At 44.0% G+C, this 18,281-nt stretch overlaps 1 protein-coding gene across 6 annotated transcripts in view; it reads left to right on the top strand.

The window, feature by feature from the left end:
- Nucleotides 1–14,436: 14,436 nt before the first annotated feature.
- The window catches only part of CPEB2 (cytoplasmic polyadenylation element binding protein 2), a 68,593-nt gene continuing 64,748 nt past the window's right edge, over nucleotides 14,437–18,281 (top strand). For all 6 annotated transcript variants that reach the window (XM_045994772.1, XM_045994769.1, XM_045994766.1 and 3 more), the window contains exon 1: nucleotides 14,437–16,352. In XM_045994772.1, coding sequence (XP_045850728.1) covers nucleotides 14,646–16,352 — 1,707 coding nt within the window. In that variant the 5' untranslated portion in view covers nucleotides 14,437–14,645. The remainder of the gene's footprint in view (nucleotides 16,353–18,281) is intronic.

Raw genomic sequence — 18,281 nt, 5'->3', positions numbered from 1 at the left:
ACTAAGCTGAACAAAAGTATAAAGCTTATTATCAATCTCATTTTCAGTTCTTTTGAAATCTTTTTGTGAGTCTTCCCTATCTAAGGAGACCAGCCATCAGAGAAGAATCGATGTGTCATAGGGGATTAGGTTAAACAAATGCTTACAGAAATTTGGTATCCTATTAAGAGGCCTTTCCATTCTCTTATTAAGAGGCCATACTTACCCTCTTTAATAAATGAACCACAGAAGGCTCTAAAGAGGGTGGGGTCTTTAGACTGTCAAGGGATGCCTGATGTTTCACCATGGACAGATTCCAGATTATGTCCCCAAGAAGGATGAATAAATAACAAGTCAATAGATCATTCTTCATTTACATTTAAAGTCAACAAACCAAATTTTTTTACACGTGGGTTGTGCCTAAATTTGAACATTCATGATTACTAATAAAATTGAGACTATGCTAGTATTCACAAGCAAGTTAGACCCACAGACATCTCACAGTCTTACCAGAACCAAGTTCCTAAGTCCCTCAAGGGAATAGAAACTGTTTGCCAAAGAGTTTTCTTGATTTTTCCACAGCCCCTCTCTCCAGATTCCTCTGGACATCTGCTGAGGCATACCATCTTCTTGAGGGATAGGGGAAACAACTGGACTCACATGGAGAAAGACTGAAACAGGACATGAAGTGTAACTCAAGAGACAGGGGTTTGGCTTGGTTTTGCCACTTCCTAGCTGTGTTTCCTCATGAATTCAGTTAACTTTAGCTTTCATTTACTTAACAAAATATTGTGCTTTCCCTCCATTTCACAAAGTGTTACTCTAAGGATATTAGAATTTTCTAGAAATTTTCTAGAAAGCACAGTTCTAAGCTAAAAAGTGGCACCAAATGTCACTCTGATTACACTCCTTCTATATCATGGGAGTTAGGTGCAGGTGGCCTCTTATGTTAGACCACCTGAGTTTAAATCCAGGCTCCCACTCACTGTGACCTTGAATGAGTTTCCTCATTTGTGAAATATGAAATTGAAGGGCACCAGCATGGCACTTAGAACAATGCCTAGAACTTAGACAGCATTCCAAAAAAGTTTGGGTATGATCCAGAAAGGATTTTTTTAAGTGGTTACCCCTTGACTGTGTGTGAGCTTGTAGGATGCTGAGGAATGAATAAGATCTACACGCCACCTTTGGAGGTTTCACAGACTTGCGAAGGGAGGACACTCAAGTAAAAAAGTGTTATGATGGAGATACAATGGGGTAGAGCTTAGGGCACAGACTCACTCCTAACTTCCTGCTCTGTCCTTTTGCTCTTACTCAGTTTCCCCCCGCTCTCCCAAGACAGATTGTCTTGATAACTGCATTGACTGTCATGGTTTCACCTATCAACAGTGCACGAACGGAGTCAAGACCCCTAGCCCAGAATTCCACTCTCACTGCAGGATACCTCCATGTAGCTTACTTTCTTTCCCCTGTACCTGACCCTACACCTATTTCAACTAACCCTTCAACCTCATCATTGACCAAACTATGATGATTTTATCAAAGAAATGTTATGGCCCACTTCACGACTCCTATACACACCTACACTCATCTTGACTATTTCAGAGCTTCCTTAGCATCTTGGTGCCTGTAGTCTCAACATCCCCTCCCCAAACTCTCTCCCCATTCAGCCACCTGAGTTATTCTAATGATGGTATTCGTTCACAATAATCCCTCTGGGAAATCTTCAGTGGCTTCCTATTGCTGATCCAACAGTATCTTCTTAGGCCTAAAGGACTTTTAACATAAGTCTCAGGCTCCTTTCTACTTATTTCCATATTTCTCAGACCTCAACACACAAAAAATACAAGGCACCTTTCCAGAACGCATCTGTACACTCATACCTCTCCACTTCTGCTCCTGTTGATCCTGCTGTTTCAAATGTCCTATCTGCCATCCATTCATCCACTCATCTTCTTTCTCATCCTTCAGTGTTCAGCCCAAATGCCACTGACCGCATATCACTTTCCCTGGCTAGTAAATCCCTCAAGATCTATTGTTCTTTCATCTGGATTTATACTTCCATGTAGGTCCAACCAAATGAATTAGCAGTTTTTGGTAAGTCAAAATGGCAAATAGCAGTAATTTAATATATTATTCCTCTTATAGCATTTATCCCATTTCATTAGACTTCTTAATTTAAATGTAGTCCTCATGCACCCTGTCTTCTTCACCATTGCATGCCCAGTGCCCAGCAGAGTGCCAGACAAGAAGTAGATGCTTATAAAATACTTAAAGAACTCAAGGTGACTGCTATGTATGGACCATAATACTTTGTTAGCCTCCCTTAAATCTTGGTCTCGGTCTTTCTCTCAGGTTCCTGAGGCTTGACAGGGGTAAAGCTAGTCACTCAGGGCTGTTTTCTCAAGTTAGAAATCAAGTTTTTTTTTTTCCCCATTTTCCATCAGGACCTGCTCTCTCTACCTACCAACTAATAATTACCTAACCCAGATAAGGAAAAATCTACCTCCAGGGCCATCCTTCTTTAAAGCAGAAAGTATATAATGTGTAATGTTACTATTCAGGATATTCATTCATTCATTTATTCATCCATTCAAACATGGGGATCTGATTGGCTCTGGGAATAGAGCAGTAAATAAGGCAACCAGAGATAATGAATTTGGAATACATTTGCTCTCTGTGCCTAGTCTGAACATTTTTCAAGAATCACCTAGAGAAATTTTGAACATTTAAAAAATCCTCTATATTTGAATAGTTTTAAGTGTCTTGTACATTTCAAGTCATCTAAAAATTTTTATCATAAGTTCAAAGTTCAATTTTTATCATTGTTGCAAAGGATGTCATTTTAGCATATATTTAAATATAATGACTATATCACTTTAAATATATCCAATGAAGTTTGAATATTATAATAAGCTAATACCCATGACCAGCTATTAAAAATATATTTAATTTTTTTTTTTGAAATTTTAGACCTTTCCTTTTTCTCTTTGAACTCACATTTCCCTTATACTTTTCCCTTGGATTTTATACATATACATGAAATCAAAACTGTGGAGCTGCATATTTAGCTCAATTTATGAAAATTGTCCATCATATATCTTACTGGCAAACCAATAAGCTAAATTACGCTTTCTTTCAGAAAAATTCTGCCTTTATCTTTTTAGTTCAAATAAATGTACTAATAAGCATTATAATATTACAAAAACATTGAGAAATAAATTACAAAATGAATCCTGTAAGGTTATGAAAAGTAGTCAAGATTAAAATAATATAGATCTAATATAAATAATCCATGTTCATAAATTGTAAAAGATGGATCAATATGCTAGTTCTCATTAACCAGTATGTAATAGAGCAATGCGTGTACAGCTTATGAAATAATGATGGCACCATTCTTCCAATAAGAATGTGTCTCTCTCCAGCTGAAAGGCAGAGAATGATAGAAGAAAGCAAACTTGATCTAACTACATGCTATCTGAGAGACACACTAGACTCAAAGATACAAATAAGTGTAAAGTAAAAAGAAAAATATATACCATGCAACTGGTATCCAAAAGAGAGACAAAATAAAGACAACATTTGTTCCTAAAGACAAAAAAAAAAATGTAGTAATAAGAGAGAGAATCCATCAGGAATACAAAACAATTATAAACACAATCCATCTAACAACAGAGTCCTCCAAAACATGAAATAAGATACATAAATTAAAGGGTGAAATAGATAATTCAACAATGATATTTGGAAACTTCAATAACCCACTTTCAGTACTGGATAGAACAACTTGGCACAAGATGAACAAGGGAATAGAAAACTTGAACACTATAAACCAATTAAATGTAACACATATCTATAGAAGACTCCAGTCAACAACATGAATGTAGATCTTTTTCTCAAGTACACATGGAACATCCTCAAGGATGGACTTTATGTTAGGAAGCCATAATACAAATCTCAATAAATTTAAAAGCATGCAATCATACAAACTATGTTCTTTGTTCACAATAGAATGAAATTAAAGTCATAATAACAGAAGGAAATTTGAGAATTCATAGATACATAAAAATTAAACAAAGTGCACCTAAACAACAACTAGATCAAAGAAGAAATCATGAGGTAAGTTACAAAATAATTTGAGATAAACTAAAACAAACAACATCCCACAACTTGAGACTCAACTGAAGCAGTAATCAGAGGGGAAGAACTATAATGCTTGCATTTATAAAAAAATAAATATCTCAAATCAGTAATCCAAACTTCGGCCATACGATACTAGCCAAAGAAGCATAAACTAAAACCAAAGCAAGCAGAAAGAAGAAGATAATAAAGATTTAGAGCACAAAAAAAAAAAAAATGAAACAGAGAATAGAAATAATAATGAACACCAATGAAACCCAAAGTTAGCTCTTTGAAAAAAATCAACAGAGTGATCGTTAGCTAGGCTGACAAAGAAAAAATAAAGGACTCAAGTTACTAAAATCAGGAATAAAAGAGAGGATCTGGAAATCAACCTCAGATAAATAAAAAAGATTGTAAGGGAATATTATGGACAATTGCATGCCAACACATTAAAAACCTAGATGAAATAGATACATTTCCAGATAGACACAAACAACTGAAACAGAAGTAAGAAAAATAAAAAATCTGAATATACCTATAACAAAGAGATTGAATTAGCAATTTTAAAACTTCCCACAAAGAAAAGTCTGGGCCTGGATGGCTTTACTGGTGAATTATATACATTTTAAGAAGAATTAATACCAATCCATCACATGTTCCTCTTACAAAAAATTAGAAGAAGGAACATTTCCCAACTAATTCTATGAAATCAGTATTACCTGGATACTAAAACCAAAGACATCACAAGAAAACTACAGACCAATATCCTCTATGAATATAGATGGAAATATCCTCAACAAAATACCAGCAATCCAAATCCAGATTTATATATTTAATAGCATGAGCAAGAGGGATTTTCTCAGAAACGCAAGATTGGTCTAACATCTGGAGATCAACGTAATACATTACATTTACAGAATAAACCACAGAAACCACAATCATCTCAATTGATCCAGAAAAAATAATTATTATTTTTATATCAATCACATGATGAGCTAATAACATTTTGCATGTGTTGAGTTAAAATATATTACTCGAGTTAAATTTACCCGCCTCATTTTCTTTTTTTAGATGTGGCTACTAGAAAATTTCACATTACATATACAGGGTGCATTTGGGGCTCATATTATGTATCTATGGGACCAAGATGATTTAGATATATCTTTGAAGACCAGTGCTCTTAACAGCATTGGGTATCTTTTGTGCACAGCTCCCTGTATTGCATACCAGAGGAGAAAAGTGAGATTAAGAATGGTCTGAAAAACAACCTGAGGGTTTTGAAGGGTCGGGGGTGGGAGGTTGGGGGAACAGGTGGTGGGTAATAGGGAGGGCACGTATTGCATGGAGCACTGGGTGTTGTGTAAAAACAATGAATACTGTTACGCTGAAAAAATAAATAAATAAATTAAAAAGAAAAAAAAAAAAAAAGAATGGTTAACCTGCCTGGGGTTAACAAACTCTAAATTGTAGGTATCAGAGTGGATACTGAAATTCAGTTCTGTCCTTAAACTAGAGTATGCCCTGTTTATATCCATTGTCTTCCTCAAGCCATTACCATCATTTATGTGCATGTTTTGGACAACTGTTCTGTTTTGTTTTGGTTTTGCTTTTGTTACACCCCCCACCCCAGGACTACCACTGAGTTCTTCTATCTGGCCTTTGAGTCTACTCTTTTTTCTTTAAACTGCATGGCACGTAATAGCCAAAAGTTTTTGTTCCTTTATCTAAACATCTATCCTGTGCCAAACATTATAGAAGACTCTCTGCTTAAAATACTGCTAATCATCTTCACAACCCACACTTCACAGATGGTTGTTGCTCCCTTCACTTTCACAAAGAAGAGAAAACTAAGGTCCCCAAAACTGTACTGCTAAAGTTACACAATGACAGAAGGAGTTGGGACTGAAAGCCAGGTCTCTGACTCAAGAGCCCCTATGTGTCCAGCATATCCTTCTTCCCTGTCTTCTGAAATGAGAAATATGGATCAACTGTGGGCTTTAAAAACATTAGTATTTATTTATATGGTTCATGTACTTAGGAAAACTTTCTGAAGTTTTTTATTTTCATATTTTCTATTGAAAATTGAGGTCTATTTTTCTTCTTGCTATGGGTTATGTTCTGCAAATTTAATACAATGGCCTACACTTATACATGAATTTTGGATATAAGATGACATAAACTCCTACAGTCCCACCTGGAGCAGAGTAAAAGTGAATAGATAACAGTAACCACTTACCTGGGCTAATATTAAATATCTACTTTGAATATTATCCAGACATTGCCTTTATACTTAATCTTTGCATAAAGAGGGAAGTAATAATGCCTGGTACCAAATAAACTTTATGATTTTTCTTTGTTACCAAACATTCAGAGTTGCCAAAAAAAATTAAACTTTTAATCTTTCTAAGATTCTAAAAATATTAAGATCAAATTTGATAGATGAAATATTCTTCATCTACATAAAATTTAAATATTTAATATTTAGTCAAAATGCTTCTCCACTTTGCTTTGCAGAGAATAATTTCTCAAGTGAAGGAGTTAGCTTTCCAGAACGAAAGAAAAGAATCAAATGCAATATATCCAATATATACTGCCAGGCCTCATTATTCTAACCGGAGAAAAATTAGTATGCACATTTGAGAAGAATTTCTGAGTTTTTGTGGGCTATGTATTTGGAAAATAAAATGCTTTCATTCTGAGATCACTACTGTCAATTGTTATTCATTTAGTGAGGTGTTACTGAAAACTTTTAAAGCATTACACTTTCCATCCCTTATGCTTTGTAACAACCATTGTTCTTAGGGCCTGTCCCTGTGGCTCTGTTTGGCTCAGACATGTTGCATATCTCGGGTGACAGCCCAAGGGACAGCTAATGGAGCAGCAGACTGAGCAATGAGGAGATGGCGGCTTTAAGCCCAGGCTCTGCAAACTATAGGAAGCAAATCACTTTATTTCTGGGCTTTAGTTTTCCAACTCTAAAATAGGAATATTATTTGCTTTATCTAATCACCAAGTACACTGTGACAAGGTAAGGAGATAAAAAGTGAAAGTCTCTTTTCCAACTAGGATTACAATATGTTTCAGCATGTGATTTCTTCTGCCTTCCAGCTAAATTTGCCTTGGCTCAATATTCCATATTCTCCTGGGGCTCCACCCATGACCAGTCCAGCAAGGCTATGTTGCAGCATGTAGGACTCCAATTTAGTAGGTCAGTTTCGGCCTAGAATCTCACTGTTTATGACTCTGTCTAGACAATTAGGGCCAGGAATTATCATAGTTGTATCAACAGCCTCTGTGATACTATGGAATAGTGCATATGTCTTTGGTTTTGCTCATGGTTGTATCCTCAGGGTCTAGTACACTGTCTGACACATAGCAGACACTCAATAGTTTCTGGGTACATAAATGCATCAAGAAGAACTAGGAAAAGAAAGGAATATATAAGGTATAGCCACTGCCTCCAATGATTTATAATCTAGTCAAGGTGACTACACCTAAAAATATAAGTCAAGTACTGATAGAACCGTTAAGTCAGTCTACGTGCCAATGAGCATGTGGCAGGATTTACTGTGGAGGTTGAAGGCTCCTCTCCTAAGTGGGAGTGCTATAGTTAGATGACAAATGTCTCAGGCTGCACAAAGTGTGTCAAAAAACGTGAAGACCTTCTCCTGTGTTTGGAGTCTATACATCAGCAGCAGGGAGATTCTAGATATTTTCCTTTGTCAGCAGACTCATCCTTGGATAGCAACCAGAATGGTGTTTTCAGAAAGAAAACAATAGGAAGGGGAGTGAAATTTTGTTGTTTGTTGTTATGATATGTTCTTCTTTTTCTTCCTCAAGCAAACATAAGTCACTAATATTATGATTCTCTAGAGACTGGTTTATCTCCTTTTAAGTATGCTTTGGAGACATTTTTCTCCTTTGCTTTTTTCTTCTCTCCTTCCCTTCTTTCCTTCTTTCTCTGTTCTCCTTCTTTACATCTTTCCTTCCTATAGCATTCACTGGGCAATTCATTAATCCACAAACATTTACTGAGCTCTTGTGTTTCAGGTAAAATGGCAGGCAAAGATATGCAGAGATACATAAGGGAAAGTCTGTGACCTAGAGCAACTCAGAGTCTAAAAGGGCAGATAGCCAAGGAGAATAGATAATCATTGTCCATGTGACAAGTGTTCTAATAAAAAAAAATTATGACAATGTTGTCAGAGAATGTAGAAGAGGGTTTAAGTCACTGTCCAGGGAGAACCAAGAAAGGCTATGGCACTGGAACTCTGTTTTGAAATGTAAGGAAGCATTAGCTGATGAAAAGAGGTTAAGAGGCATTCCAGAAAGTAGACACATCATGTGCAAAGGAACTGAGCTATGAAAAGACATGTACCAGAGGATTGGGTACTGTGGGGAGTGACAGGTAATAAAGGCAAAAAGGCAAGTTGCAAATAACTTTTGAAAGGTCCTATTCACTAGCAAGTTCAGATGTGATACTGTAGAATCTAGGGAGGTGCTTATTGACCTGGAAGTGTGATGGGATTATAGTTGTTTTTTGACACCTTTAAAGGGAAAAGATTCAGAAGAGGAACTGGTAGGAAAGCTGGCTAAGAGGCTCTCCACTAGGGCGGGATAGAGAAAAGATTGAGAGCTAAGGCTCGGGTAGAGGAATGGACTGAGGGGACAACTTTTGAGCAGTATTTCTACAACAGAATTGACAGAGTACAGTGACCAATTGTTTTTGGAGGGTAAGAGAGAGGGAAGAGGATAATTCATGTCTCCAGCTGGAGCAACTTGTATAATGACACTATCAACCCAGATAAGGAGCAAAAGAAAAGGAGTGGGTCTGGGGGGAAATAAATTCTGGTATGGGCATACTGAATTCATGTGTTTGAGGGATATCCAGGTCAAGCTGGCTAATAGGCAGCTGGAAATAAGAATTCAGCCTCTGGGCTAGACAAAGATTGGTTAGACATTAGCATATAGATGATATTTGAAAACATGATAGTGGATAAAATCACCTAGAAAGAGTATATAGAAGTAGAGAAGAGGATCAGGAATATAAGCCTAAGGAACTACAACATCTAAGGGATATGTAAAAAGAAGGAAGGCAATAGAGGACAGCATGAAGGGAAGAAGTAGAAAAAGAACCAGAAGTATTAAAGATAGTGGTACTCTGGGGGCTGTGTCAATAAAACAACTTGAAGTTGGAAAAGGTCAGTATGGGTCTTAATTTCTACTCTTTCCCACAACTCAAAGCCAGGCCAATGAGCCTCGAATAAAGACTAACCCTTTTCCATTTATAGGCCGAACAGCAGTAGGCAACCAGCAACTTGGCAGCTCAGCATCAAGTGGGCCTCATGGCAGCTCTGTGTGAACTCATTCTGTTTCTATGAGCTGGAGCCTTGACTCCTCCTTGTCTTTGTTCAAGTTCCTGTGATGAACCCTCGCGTTTCAGTCTCCTTCCTCAATATCCCAGTCTCTAAAGCCTGGAATCCTCTAGGCTCCTAAAACAGAAGTCTTGCCTCCGGGAGTCCAGGCTTATCTATCCCTTGAGCTGCCCTATCTGTGTGTCCTTACACACATACCCTGTCGATTCCTGGAACTATCTTGCCTTGCTTATAATTCCTAGCAGCATGTGGGTGGCGTTTGGGTAACCCTTGCCAACAAATAAAGACCCTCATGTTACTATACTATACTTATAGCTATTATTTTCTAAAGCTGTTCTTTGTGGAGCAGCGCATTCAATTTTACAACTCTTGGGTGCCTATTGTGTGCCAGGATTATTCTAGCTGTGGAAGATGCAGCAGTGAACAAGACAATGTACCTTTCCTCGTGGGGTTTGCCATCTAACAGGGAGGACAGATAAACAATGTAAGTATACAGAGTGGCAGATTGAGGTCGGGGGCAATCAAACCACTTTCGAGTAATAGGGAGGCTGGAGTGAAGGAAGGAGTTGCTATTTTATAATGGTGGTCGGGGAAGATATCACTGGGAAAATGAGCTTGAGCAGAGACCTGAGAGAAATGAGACAGAGATACGAAAAATATGAGAGCAAGCCCTGCTGGTATTTAGGGGATAATTATTCCAGGCAGTGAGAATCACAAGGGCAAAGACTCTGAGGCTGACTTGGCCTGGTATGTCAAAGAAATAAGGATTCTATTGTGAGTAGAAAAGGTGAGAGGGGTTACTAAAGGCAGGAGGCAATCATGAATAACCATCTGGTTACTGAAAATGTCTTGGCTGTTATTCTAGGAAAAGATAAGTATTTAGTCAGGGAAGTTGACATGATCTGTCTTCCATTTTGAAAGGTATTAGGGAGGGTACGTATTGCAAGTGGGTGATATATGTAAACAATGAATCATGGACCACTACATCAAAAACTAATGAAGTTCTGTATGGTGACTAGTGTGTGTGTGTGTGTGTATATGTTAGTCATTATATATATGTATAAAATATACATATATGTATATATGTATAAAATTATATATGTATATACTTGTGTGTATATATGTATATACATGTGTGTATATATGTATATGTACATGTATATACATATATATAATTTTATATATATACATATATATTATTTTAAAAAAATGAAAGGAGCTTTTTGACTGCTGTATGAATAGGTTGTAGGTAGATAAGATCAGAGGCTGGGAAGCTAGTTAGGTGGTGAGAGCAACAAGGCAGGGAGAGATTATGTCGGCCTGGCCTGGTCTGGTTGGCTTGTGGTGGGTATGGTGAGATGTAGCTGGATTCTGGATACAATACAAAGGTAGGACAATTAACATGCATTAATGGTTTGAATATACTGTAAGAAAAATAGAAATCAAGGGTGACCTTTTTATTATTATTTATTTTTATTATTATTATTATTATTATTATTATTATTTTGGCCTGAGCAACTATAACAATGGAGTGCCATTTACCAAGATAGGGGAGTTCAATATTAGATATGTTAAATATGGGATAGCTAGGAGACTGGGAGGTCTATGAAGCCATGTCCTGAGCAGGTGTGGGAAGGATCTGGTGCACCAGTGGAGGGGATAGCCTTAAATGAGAGTGTGGGGTCTAGGCAGGCCCTCCATGTAGCAGGAGGGAAGAAGGTGTGTAAGAACAAATGCACAGTGACTGGGAAAGGGTACAGTTGAGGACCTGTGGAAGTTCTCCTAAACCAGCTTCTATTTTCTCAGGGAAATAGAAAACCAGGTCAGATGAAAATGAGGGGAGGAGAGATGGTGTCAGGAGGCTTTGAGATAGAAAAGAAGGTGTGAAATAGTCTTCTAGGACTGTGTTAATAAATTTCAGCTCATGGCCTAATCATGGGACTTAAAATCAACTTAGTGATTTGAGATCAATTTAGTAATTTAACACAGTACCTAGAATTGAAAAATAGAGTTATTGCATGTATAAAAAGTAAGAATTGCTTAAAGCTTTATTTCAGGTGCACGGGTATATGTGTGTGTCCTAGGTTGTAGCGAAAATATTTTTTAAAACATTGGCCCAGGAGAATGGTAGGAAATGAACAAGAAGAGACTGTCAAATAAGGTCAGGGACTGAGTGATCATATGGTCAAAGAATATAGCTGCATAAGATTTTGGCACTGGAGCAGCTAGAGGACCATAATCCCTCCTTTCTTACCCACCTCCACCTCCACAGTAGGAAACCTTTCCGTCTGAATATTTTCAATGATGGCATGCTCACCAAATTAAAAGATAGAGATTTCAGGATGTAATTGTCTCTATTAAAAAAAAAATGAGGTCCTTACAACACTCTGAGGTGTTAAAGCAGGGGACTGACAGGTACATTTTGGAATTTGGTGTACTTAAAATGAAATTTGACCTTATTACATAATACTAAGCATGATGGCTTTTCTCTGTTTTGGAGATCTCTAAATCCTCCAAAACAAACAAGCATTAGAACACCAAGAAATCTTGTTTTTATTCAAACTTTAGCCCAGAGTGGCAGCATTTGGCTTGTAAATGTAATGTATGCTCTCTTTCCTTTCCTCCATACATTACACTAACTGCAATTTTAGTGGATGATTGAGCTAATTTTCATGCCTGTATTTTCTTCCTGTTTCAAGATTTGTTGTTGGATCTGCAGATGATTCCAAATATAACTTCACTTAGGAAAAAAAATGTGTTTATTTTTAAGACAGTCTTAAAGTCTTTAATTGTGAAGTAGTTTTCCCCTGTAAAATACATTAATGAATAAAAGTTAAGAATATGTCAATAGGTACTGTGGAAATGGCCATTTGTATTTTTAATTGTAATGAGCTCGTTACTTTCTAGACATTGTAATTTAAAATAATAAAAGCACTTCTCCAATTCTATATTTTGCCTGATTATTAAAAATTGTTTTGAGATTATTAATTCAAACCAGTTTTCTATACACCTGACCAATTTCTGAACTGTTTTGAGTTTTTTAAGAATACTTTCTCCTATTGTAAAGGCAGTATCAAACGTAGTTCGTTAGACATAATGTAGTTCATATATTAGACACAAAGGTAGTACCTGAAACATATTTTCCTGCAATGATGGTCTTCCTAGCTTGCTTATTCCAATTTATGTAAATTTGAAACACTGAAATAACAAAAGTAGAAATTGAATAGAGAATGAGGACTCATGAAAATGTACACTCTGCCTACATCAGTAGGAGTGTGCATTTATAATCTAGAACACTATTTAATCTTAGTCCAGTTGTAAATCACAATCAAGTAGAGTCTCAAAAGAAAATAATTGTAACTATGTGTGGTGGTATCCAGGTGTTAACTAGACTTATTATGATAATTACTTCTCAACATATTATAGGTCAGTTATATCTCAACTAAAAAAAAATTTTTTTTAAATCAAGTAGTCTGGACATCCCATCTATGGCTTTTGGGGTTAGTCTCTATTCTGGGATTATTTCAATAGTTTCACTTCTCTAAGTGCCAAGAAAAAGTTAAAATTGCAAAACAGGATCATTCTGTTATTCTTTATCTAGGTCCTCACACAATTTTTTTTCTCTATGTTAAATGCTTCTTTAGAAAAGGAAACACACAGGATTAATTCCTCTTCTATTGCTTCCAACAAGAGCTCCACCATGGAAAGCTCTCTCCCCTTCCATTTTGCAAGCCTCAACAAGTCTGTTGCTGAGTCAGAACCTCCTTTTTTCCCTGATGTGAGAAATCTCCCTTGAAAACTCATAAAGCTTAGGAAATGCTTAAATTTGAGTCTCCCTGGAGGGGGTTGGGGAGAGGCAGGGACAGGAGAGCCAGAGCAAATATGGCGGGCTGAAGTCCTGCACACAGCCGTTCTGATGATGGCACATTAAATGGTTTTATGAAATACGAAGACTTGGAACTGGCCCAGGGTTACCATGGGAGCTCGCCTCCTAACCTATTATACGCACGTATGTGTGTAGACAGCCACACGGAGCCCAGTTAAGTTCCTGGGACTTTGCTCCTCATTGCCTAAGTGAAAACGTTTGGTGTACAGCCAGGCTTCATGTTTGCCCTGCAGAAAATACGTTCAAGCGGCTGCAGGAAGGTCCAAACAGCACGCCGCACGAGAAGCTAAAAACAAGCCCGAGAAGGAGCTTTCTGGGGCGACGACAAGAGCTCCAAGTAGGGGACGTGTGGGGCACGAGGTATGGAGAGAGGCTCAGCGGTCTGCAAGGCTAGCAGTGCCCATAGATCCGAGCTGGTCTAAGGACCACCGGGCTGAGCCCGAAGGGTGGGAGAGGCCGCTGTCCCCGCTGCGCTCGCAAAGTGCAGGCCTCACGCGACAGCGGTGACTGGAAGCCGCTCCCAGTCGAGTTCCCCGCCTCAGTTTCCCCCACGCGGCACGACAGCCCTAACAAGCCCGAGTACCAGCGGCCAAGCCTCATGTGACCGAGGGAGGGACCGAGATGACAGGAAGGAGGCGGGGCCGCGAGGGCGAAGGGGGCGGGGCGGAGCGCGTGCGACCAAGGACAGCCTTCGGTCAGACCCCGCGCCGGGAGGGGCCGTTGCCCAGGAACCGTCGGTGCCGCCCGCGCGCGCTCGGCCTTGTGCGCGCGCGCGGCGGGCTCCCAGACCGGAGTCAGCTGCCGGCTACCGCCACAGACCTCTCCTTTTCCATAGATGCCGAAGGGGCCCTAGGAGACACGCCGCTCGCTCCCGCGCTCCCTTCCAGGGAGAACAAGCGCGCCCCTGGCCGAGTCTGCATATTAATGAGAGGCGGGGCGGGGGCGGGGCAGCGGGGGCGCGGCGGCCTCCAGCCCGCGCGTGCCGGGACGCACCGCGGGGGGCGGTGCGATTGTGAGGTGGCGCTGACGCACGTTCCGGAGTTCTTAAGCCGAGAGGGCGGCGGCGGTGGCGGCAGCGGCCGTGGCGGTGCCCGAGCCGGTCTCGGAAGGCGGCGGTGATTGCCGCGAGGGCTGGAGGGGCCGAAGTAGGTGCCCCTGGCTCAGTCACGGTGTCCCTCTCACTGAATCCCCCTCTTTCCACCACGGCAGTGCCGCCCAGATCCGGCAGCTTCCTAGGCGGGGCAGCGGACGGGGTGCGTCTCCTCCCGCTGCCGCCGGCCTGATAAATGAGGGACTTCGGGTTTGGGGTGTTGCAGACCGCCCCGCTCCGAAGCAGCAGCCCTGGGTCACTGTTCAGCAGCGGGACGTACCGTCCCTACGCCGTGGGGCCCGCCACAGCCGCCGCCCGGCAGTCCTCCGCCACGCCCTTCGGCCCGCTCTCGCCGCCGCCGTTGCCTGTCACCGGCATCTCGGAGGCCGCCTCCCCCTTTCCTATCCTCGGCTGCGGCGGCGCGGGCAGCTCGGCCGCCGCCGCTTCCTCTTCCTCCCCGTTCCTGGCGCATCAGCAGACCATGCAGGATGAGCTGCTCCTGGGGCTGACACAGCAGCCGGCGCGGCCGCTCTCGGGGGTGGCGGCCGCGGAGAAACTCCCCAACCACCACCCCGGCGGCGGCACGAACGCGGGTGTGACCCACCTCCTCCCCTCCCAGGACTTCAAACCGAGTCTGCACCACCCCTCCTCCTCCTCCGCCTCCTCCTGCTGCTGCTGCCGCACCTCCTCCCCGCAGGACTTCAGTAAGCGGCAGCAGCAGCAGCTGAGCTGCCAGAAGAGGAAAGAGTTCAGCCCTCCCCACCTTCCCCACCCTCCGGACTCGAAGCCGCCGCCGCCGCTCCACTGCCCCGGCCGGTTCAGTCCACCGCCGCCGCCACCGCCCGGCCCGCTCCTCCAGCCTGCGCAGCTCGCCCAGCGCTCGCAGCCACAGCAGCAGCAGCACTTCAGCGTACCGCACCCGCAGCACCTCCCGCCGCAGGATTTCGCCCAGCGGCAGCTCCCGGCCGATCTGCCCTCGCTCCCGCCCGATCTGCCCTCGCTCCCGCAGCTCCAGCCCTCGCCGCCCGTGGCCCCGCGGCGCCGCCACGGAGGCGCGGGCAGCCCTCGCAAGACCCCGGCCGCGGGCGAGGGCAGCGCCACCGAGCCCCCTAATGCGGGCTTGGCCCCCTCGACGCCGCCGGTGAACCCCGCGCCGGGCTCCATGGAGTCCCCCAACCACCCTCTGCTCAACAGTCCCAGTAACCTCCTGCCCGGCGGGGCGCTCGGCGCGGGCGCCTTCAGCAGCCTGCAGAGCCCGGACCTTCCACACCCGGGCGGCGGCGGGGGAGGGGGACCTCCCGGAGGCGGAGGGGGAGGCGGCTCCGCGTCGCCGCCGCCACTGCCCGGCTTCGGCACCCCCTGGTCGGTGCAGACCGCGTCGCCGCCGCCGCCGCCCCAACCCCAACAGCCGCCGCCGCCCCAGCAGCAGCAGCCGCCTCCGCCGCAGCAGCCGCCGCAGCCGCAACCGCAGCAGCCCGGCTCCTCGGCCGCCACCCCGGGTGGCGGCGGCGGCGGCGGCGGCGGCTCGCTCAGCGCCATGCCGCCGCCCAGCCCCGATTCAGAGAACGGCTTCTACCCCGGGCTGCCGTCGTCCATGAACCCGGCTTTCTTCCCGAGCTTCTCGCCCGTGTCCCCGCACGGCTGCGCGGGACTCAGCGTGCCGGCGAGCGGCGGTGGCGGCGGCGGCGGCGGCGGCGGCGGCTTCGGTGGCCCCTTTTCGGCGGCCGCCGTGCCCCCGCCGCCGCCGCCCGCCATGAATTTACCTCAGCAGCAGCCCCCGCCGCCCGCGGCGCCGCAGCAGCCGCAGAGCCGGAGGTCTCCCGTCAGCCCGCAGCTCCAGCAGCAGCACCAGGCGGCGGCTGCCGCCTTCCTGCAACAGAGGAACTCCTACAACCACCACCAGGTACGGCGGGCGGCGGCCCGGCTGCGCCGCGGGGCCGGGACCAGGACTACGAGGGCTACTCGCCCATGCGAGAGTGGGACTGGTGGCGGTGGGGGCGGAGACGGGTGACAGGACTCGGGACACCAGTCCCCGGCGGGGCGGGCGGACAGTGGCCACCGTGGGCTACGAGGCTCGGGTAAGGGGGTCACGCTGGAAGTCGCTCCGGCCGGGCGCCCCCTCGAACGCCCGGAGCCGCGGTGGGGGTTGGGGCAGGGGCCGAATGGCGCCCGGACTGAGGGCGGCGGCGGCGACGGACTGGCGCGCCGGCTCGGCGGTCCCTCGCAGCGGGCGCCCCTGACCCAGAGGACCGCCGTCTGCGATCCGCAAGCCCGGGAGACGAGGCGAGGACGGGCGGGGGACGAGGGGCCCGCGGCCTCCGGCGGCGGCCTCGGACGAACGGCCGTGGGAAGCGAACTTGGGAAGAAGGAACATGATCACCGCAGACGGTTCGTGTGGGGAGCCGGTAACTCTTCCCGATCGTCCAATGAGGGGACGGACGGAAGGGCTTTCTTAGAGTCAGTTTCATTCTGCACCGGCCGTCGCAAGGTCTGACTGGGGAGGCGGTGGCCGGCCGCAACGACCGGCCCGGACGCCCTGGCCGCCGCGCAGCTGCGCCGGCTGAGGGCCAGGGGTCGGGAGAGCCCCGGCAGCCGCGCCGCGGGCTCGATCCCGAGCTGTCAGACGACTGGACAGAGGAGCCTGCCCGCGGGGGCTCACTTGGTTAACCGAGGCGCCCCGAGATTGGGAAGATTGGGTTAGTTTCTGCGTCTCTTCGTGTGTTAGGAATATTTGGTGGCTTTTAAGACAAAACTAAACTTGAATTCGGGGCTCGTGTTATATACCTCGAATGGAGGACTCCCATTTGGGGGAGGGGGACTTACCTTTTCTTGAATTTGAGGTGTGTGTATTTTAAGTGGGTAATGCAATTATGAAATAACACCAGGCAGGCTTTTTGTTGTTGTTGTTGTTTTTTTTATTCATCCGGGTCCTTTCTGATTCAAGCTCTTGTTTTGTTATCTTCTCAATACAATGTTTGAATGACCGCTGGGCTGGTTAATGGACACTGAAAGAGTATTTTGTTGTTCTTTTTTGATCCAGTCAGCATTTATTGTAGTGATTAGTGTGTTTAAGGTCATTTTCGTGACTAAGGTTTGAGAGAGAAGTAAAATTAGACCTTCACCAGTGCCTGCTTACTCCTATAACTTTTTCCATTGTGACCAGTTAAAGTTTTCAAGGGCTAACCTTTTAAAAGGTGAATACTATCTAACCAAAGTAACAGTTAAGAGTTTATTTAAATCGACCAGAGTAACAGTTAACAGTTTTTATTTTGAATCACTGGTGTCTCCCCGAGAAACGAGAACGTGGCCTGTGAGGATTAAAAACACGGAATTTTGAAATAATAGTCCACTTTCCTATGATTTCCGTAATCTCGAGCCGTTTTCTTTTGTGTGTCAAGGTCTTCATTTTTTAAACTGGAAGCTTGCCACAGAAAAATATTTATAGGTAGTTTTGTATTTTTAGAGTCATGATATGGAACATTAGAAGACAGTATACCGTGATTCATATTTAACTATAATCAGCTTTTTGTCAGAAGATGGTTCTTACAGTGAAGTTTAAGAGGTCACACAGCTGTCATATGGAATTTTAGATCCCTGGAAGAGAACTTGATCACTGTGTCAGTAAGGAAAGTAAGGCCCCTCAAGAATGAAGTGGTTTGTTCATGGTCCCTGAGCTATACCTTTGAACTGTATGGAGGGGGCAGTGTATATTCATGATTATATTGGCATTTTTTACATAGGTACTATAGATCAAGTTATTTTTTTTCATCTAATAAGAAGGAGGTTTCATTTTAAGAATACTTCTATGAACTTATTTACTTACAGCAACTGC

Source organism: Meles meles, chromosome 2 (genome assembly GCF_922984935.1).
Source record: "Meles meles chromosome 2, mMelMel3.1 paternal haplotype, whole genome shotgun sequence".
Taxonomy (NCBI): Eukaryota; Metazoa; Chordata; class Mammalia; order Carnivora; family Mustelidae; genus Meles; species Meles meles.
This window is presented reverse-complemented; position numbering and strand designations above follow the sequence as displayed.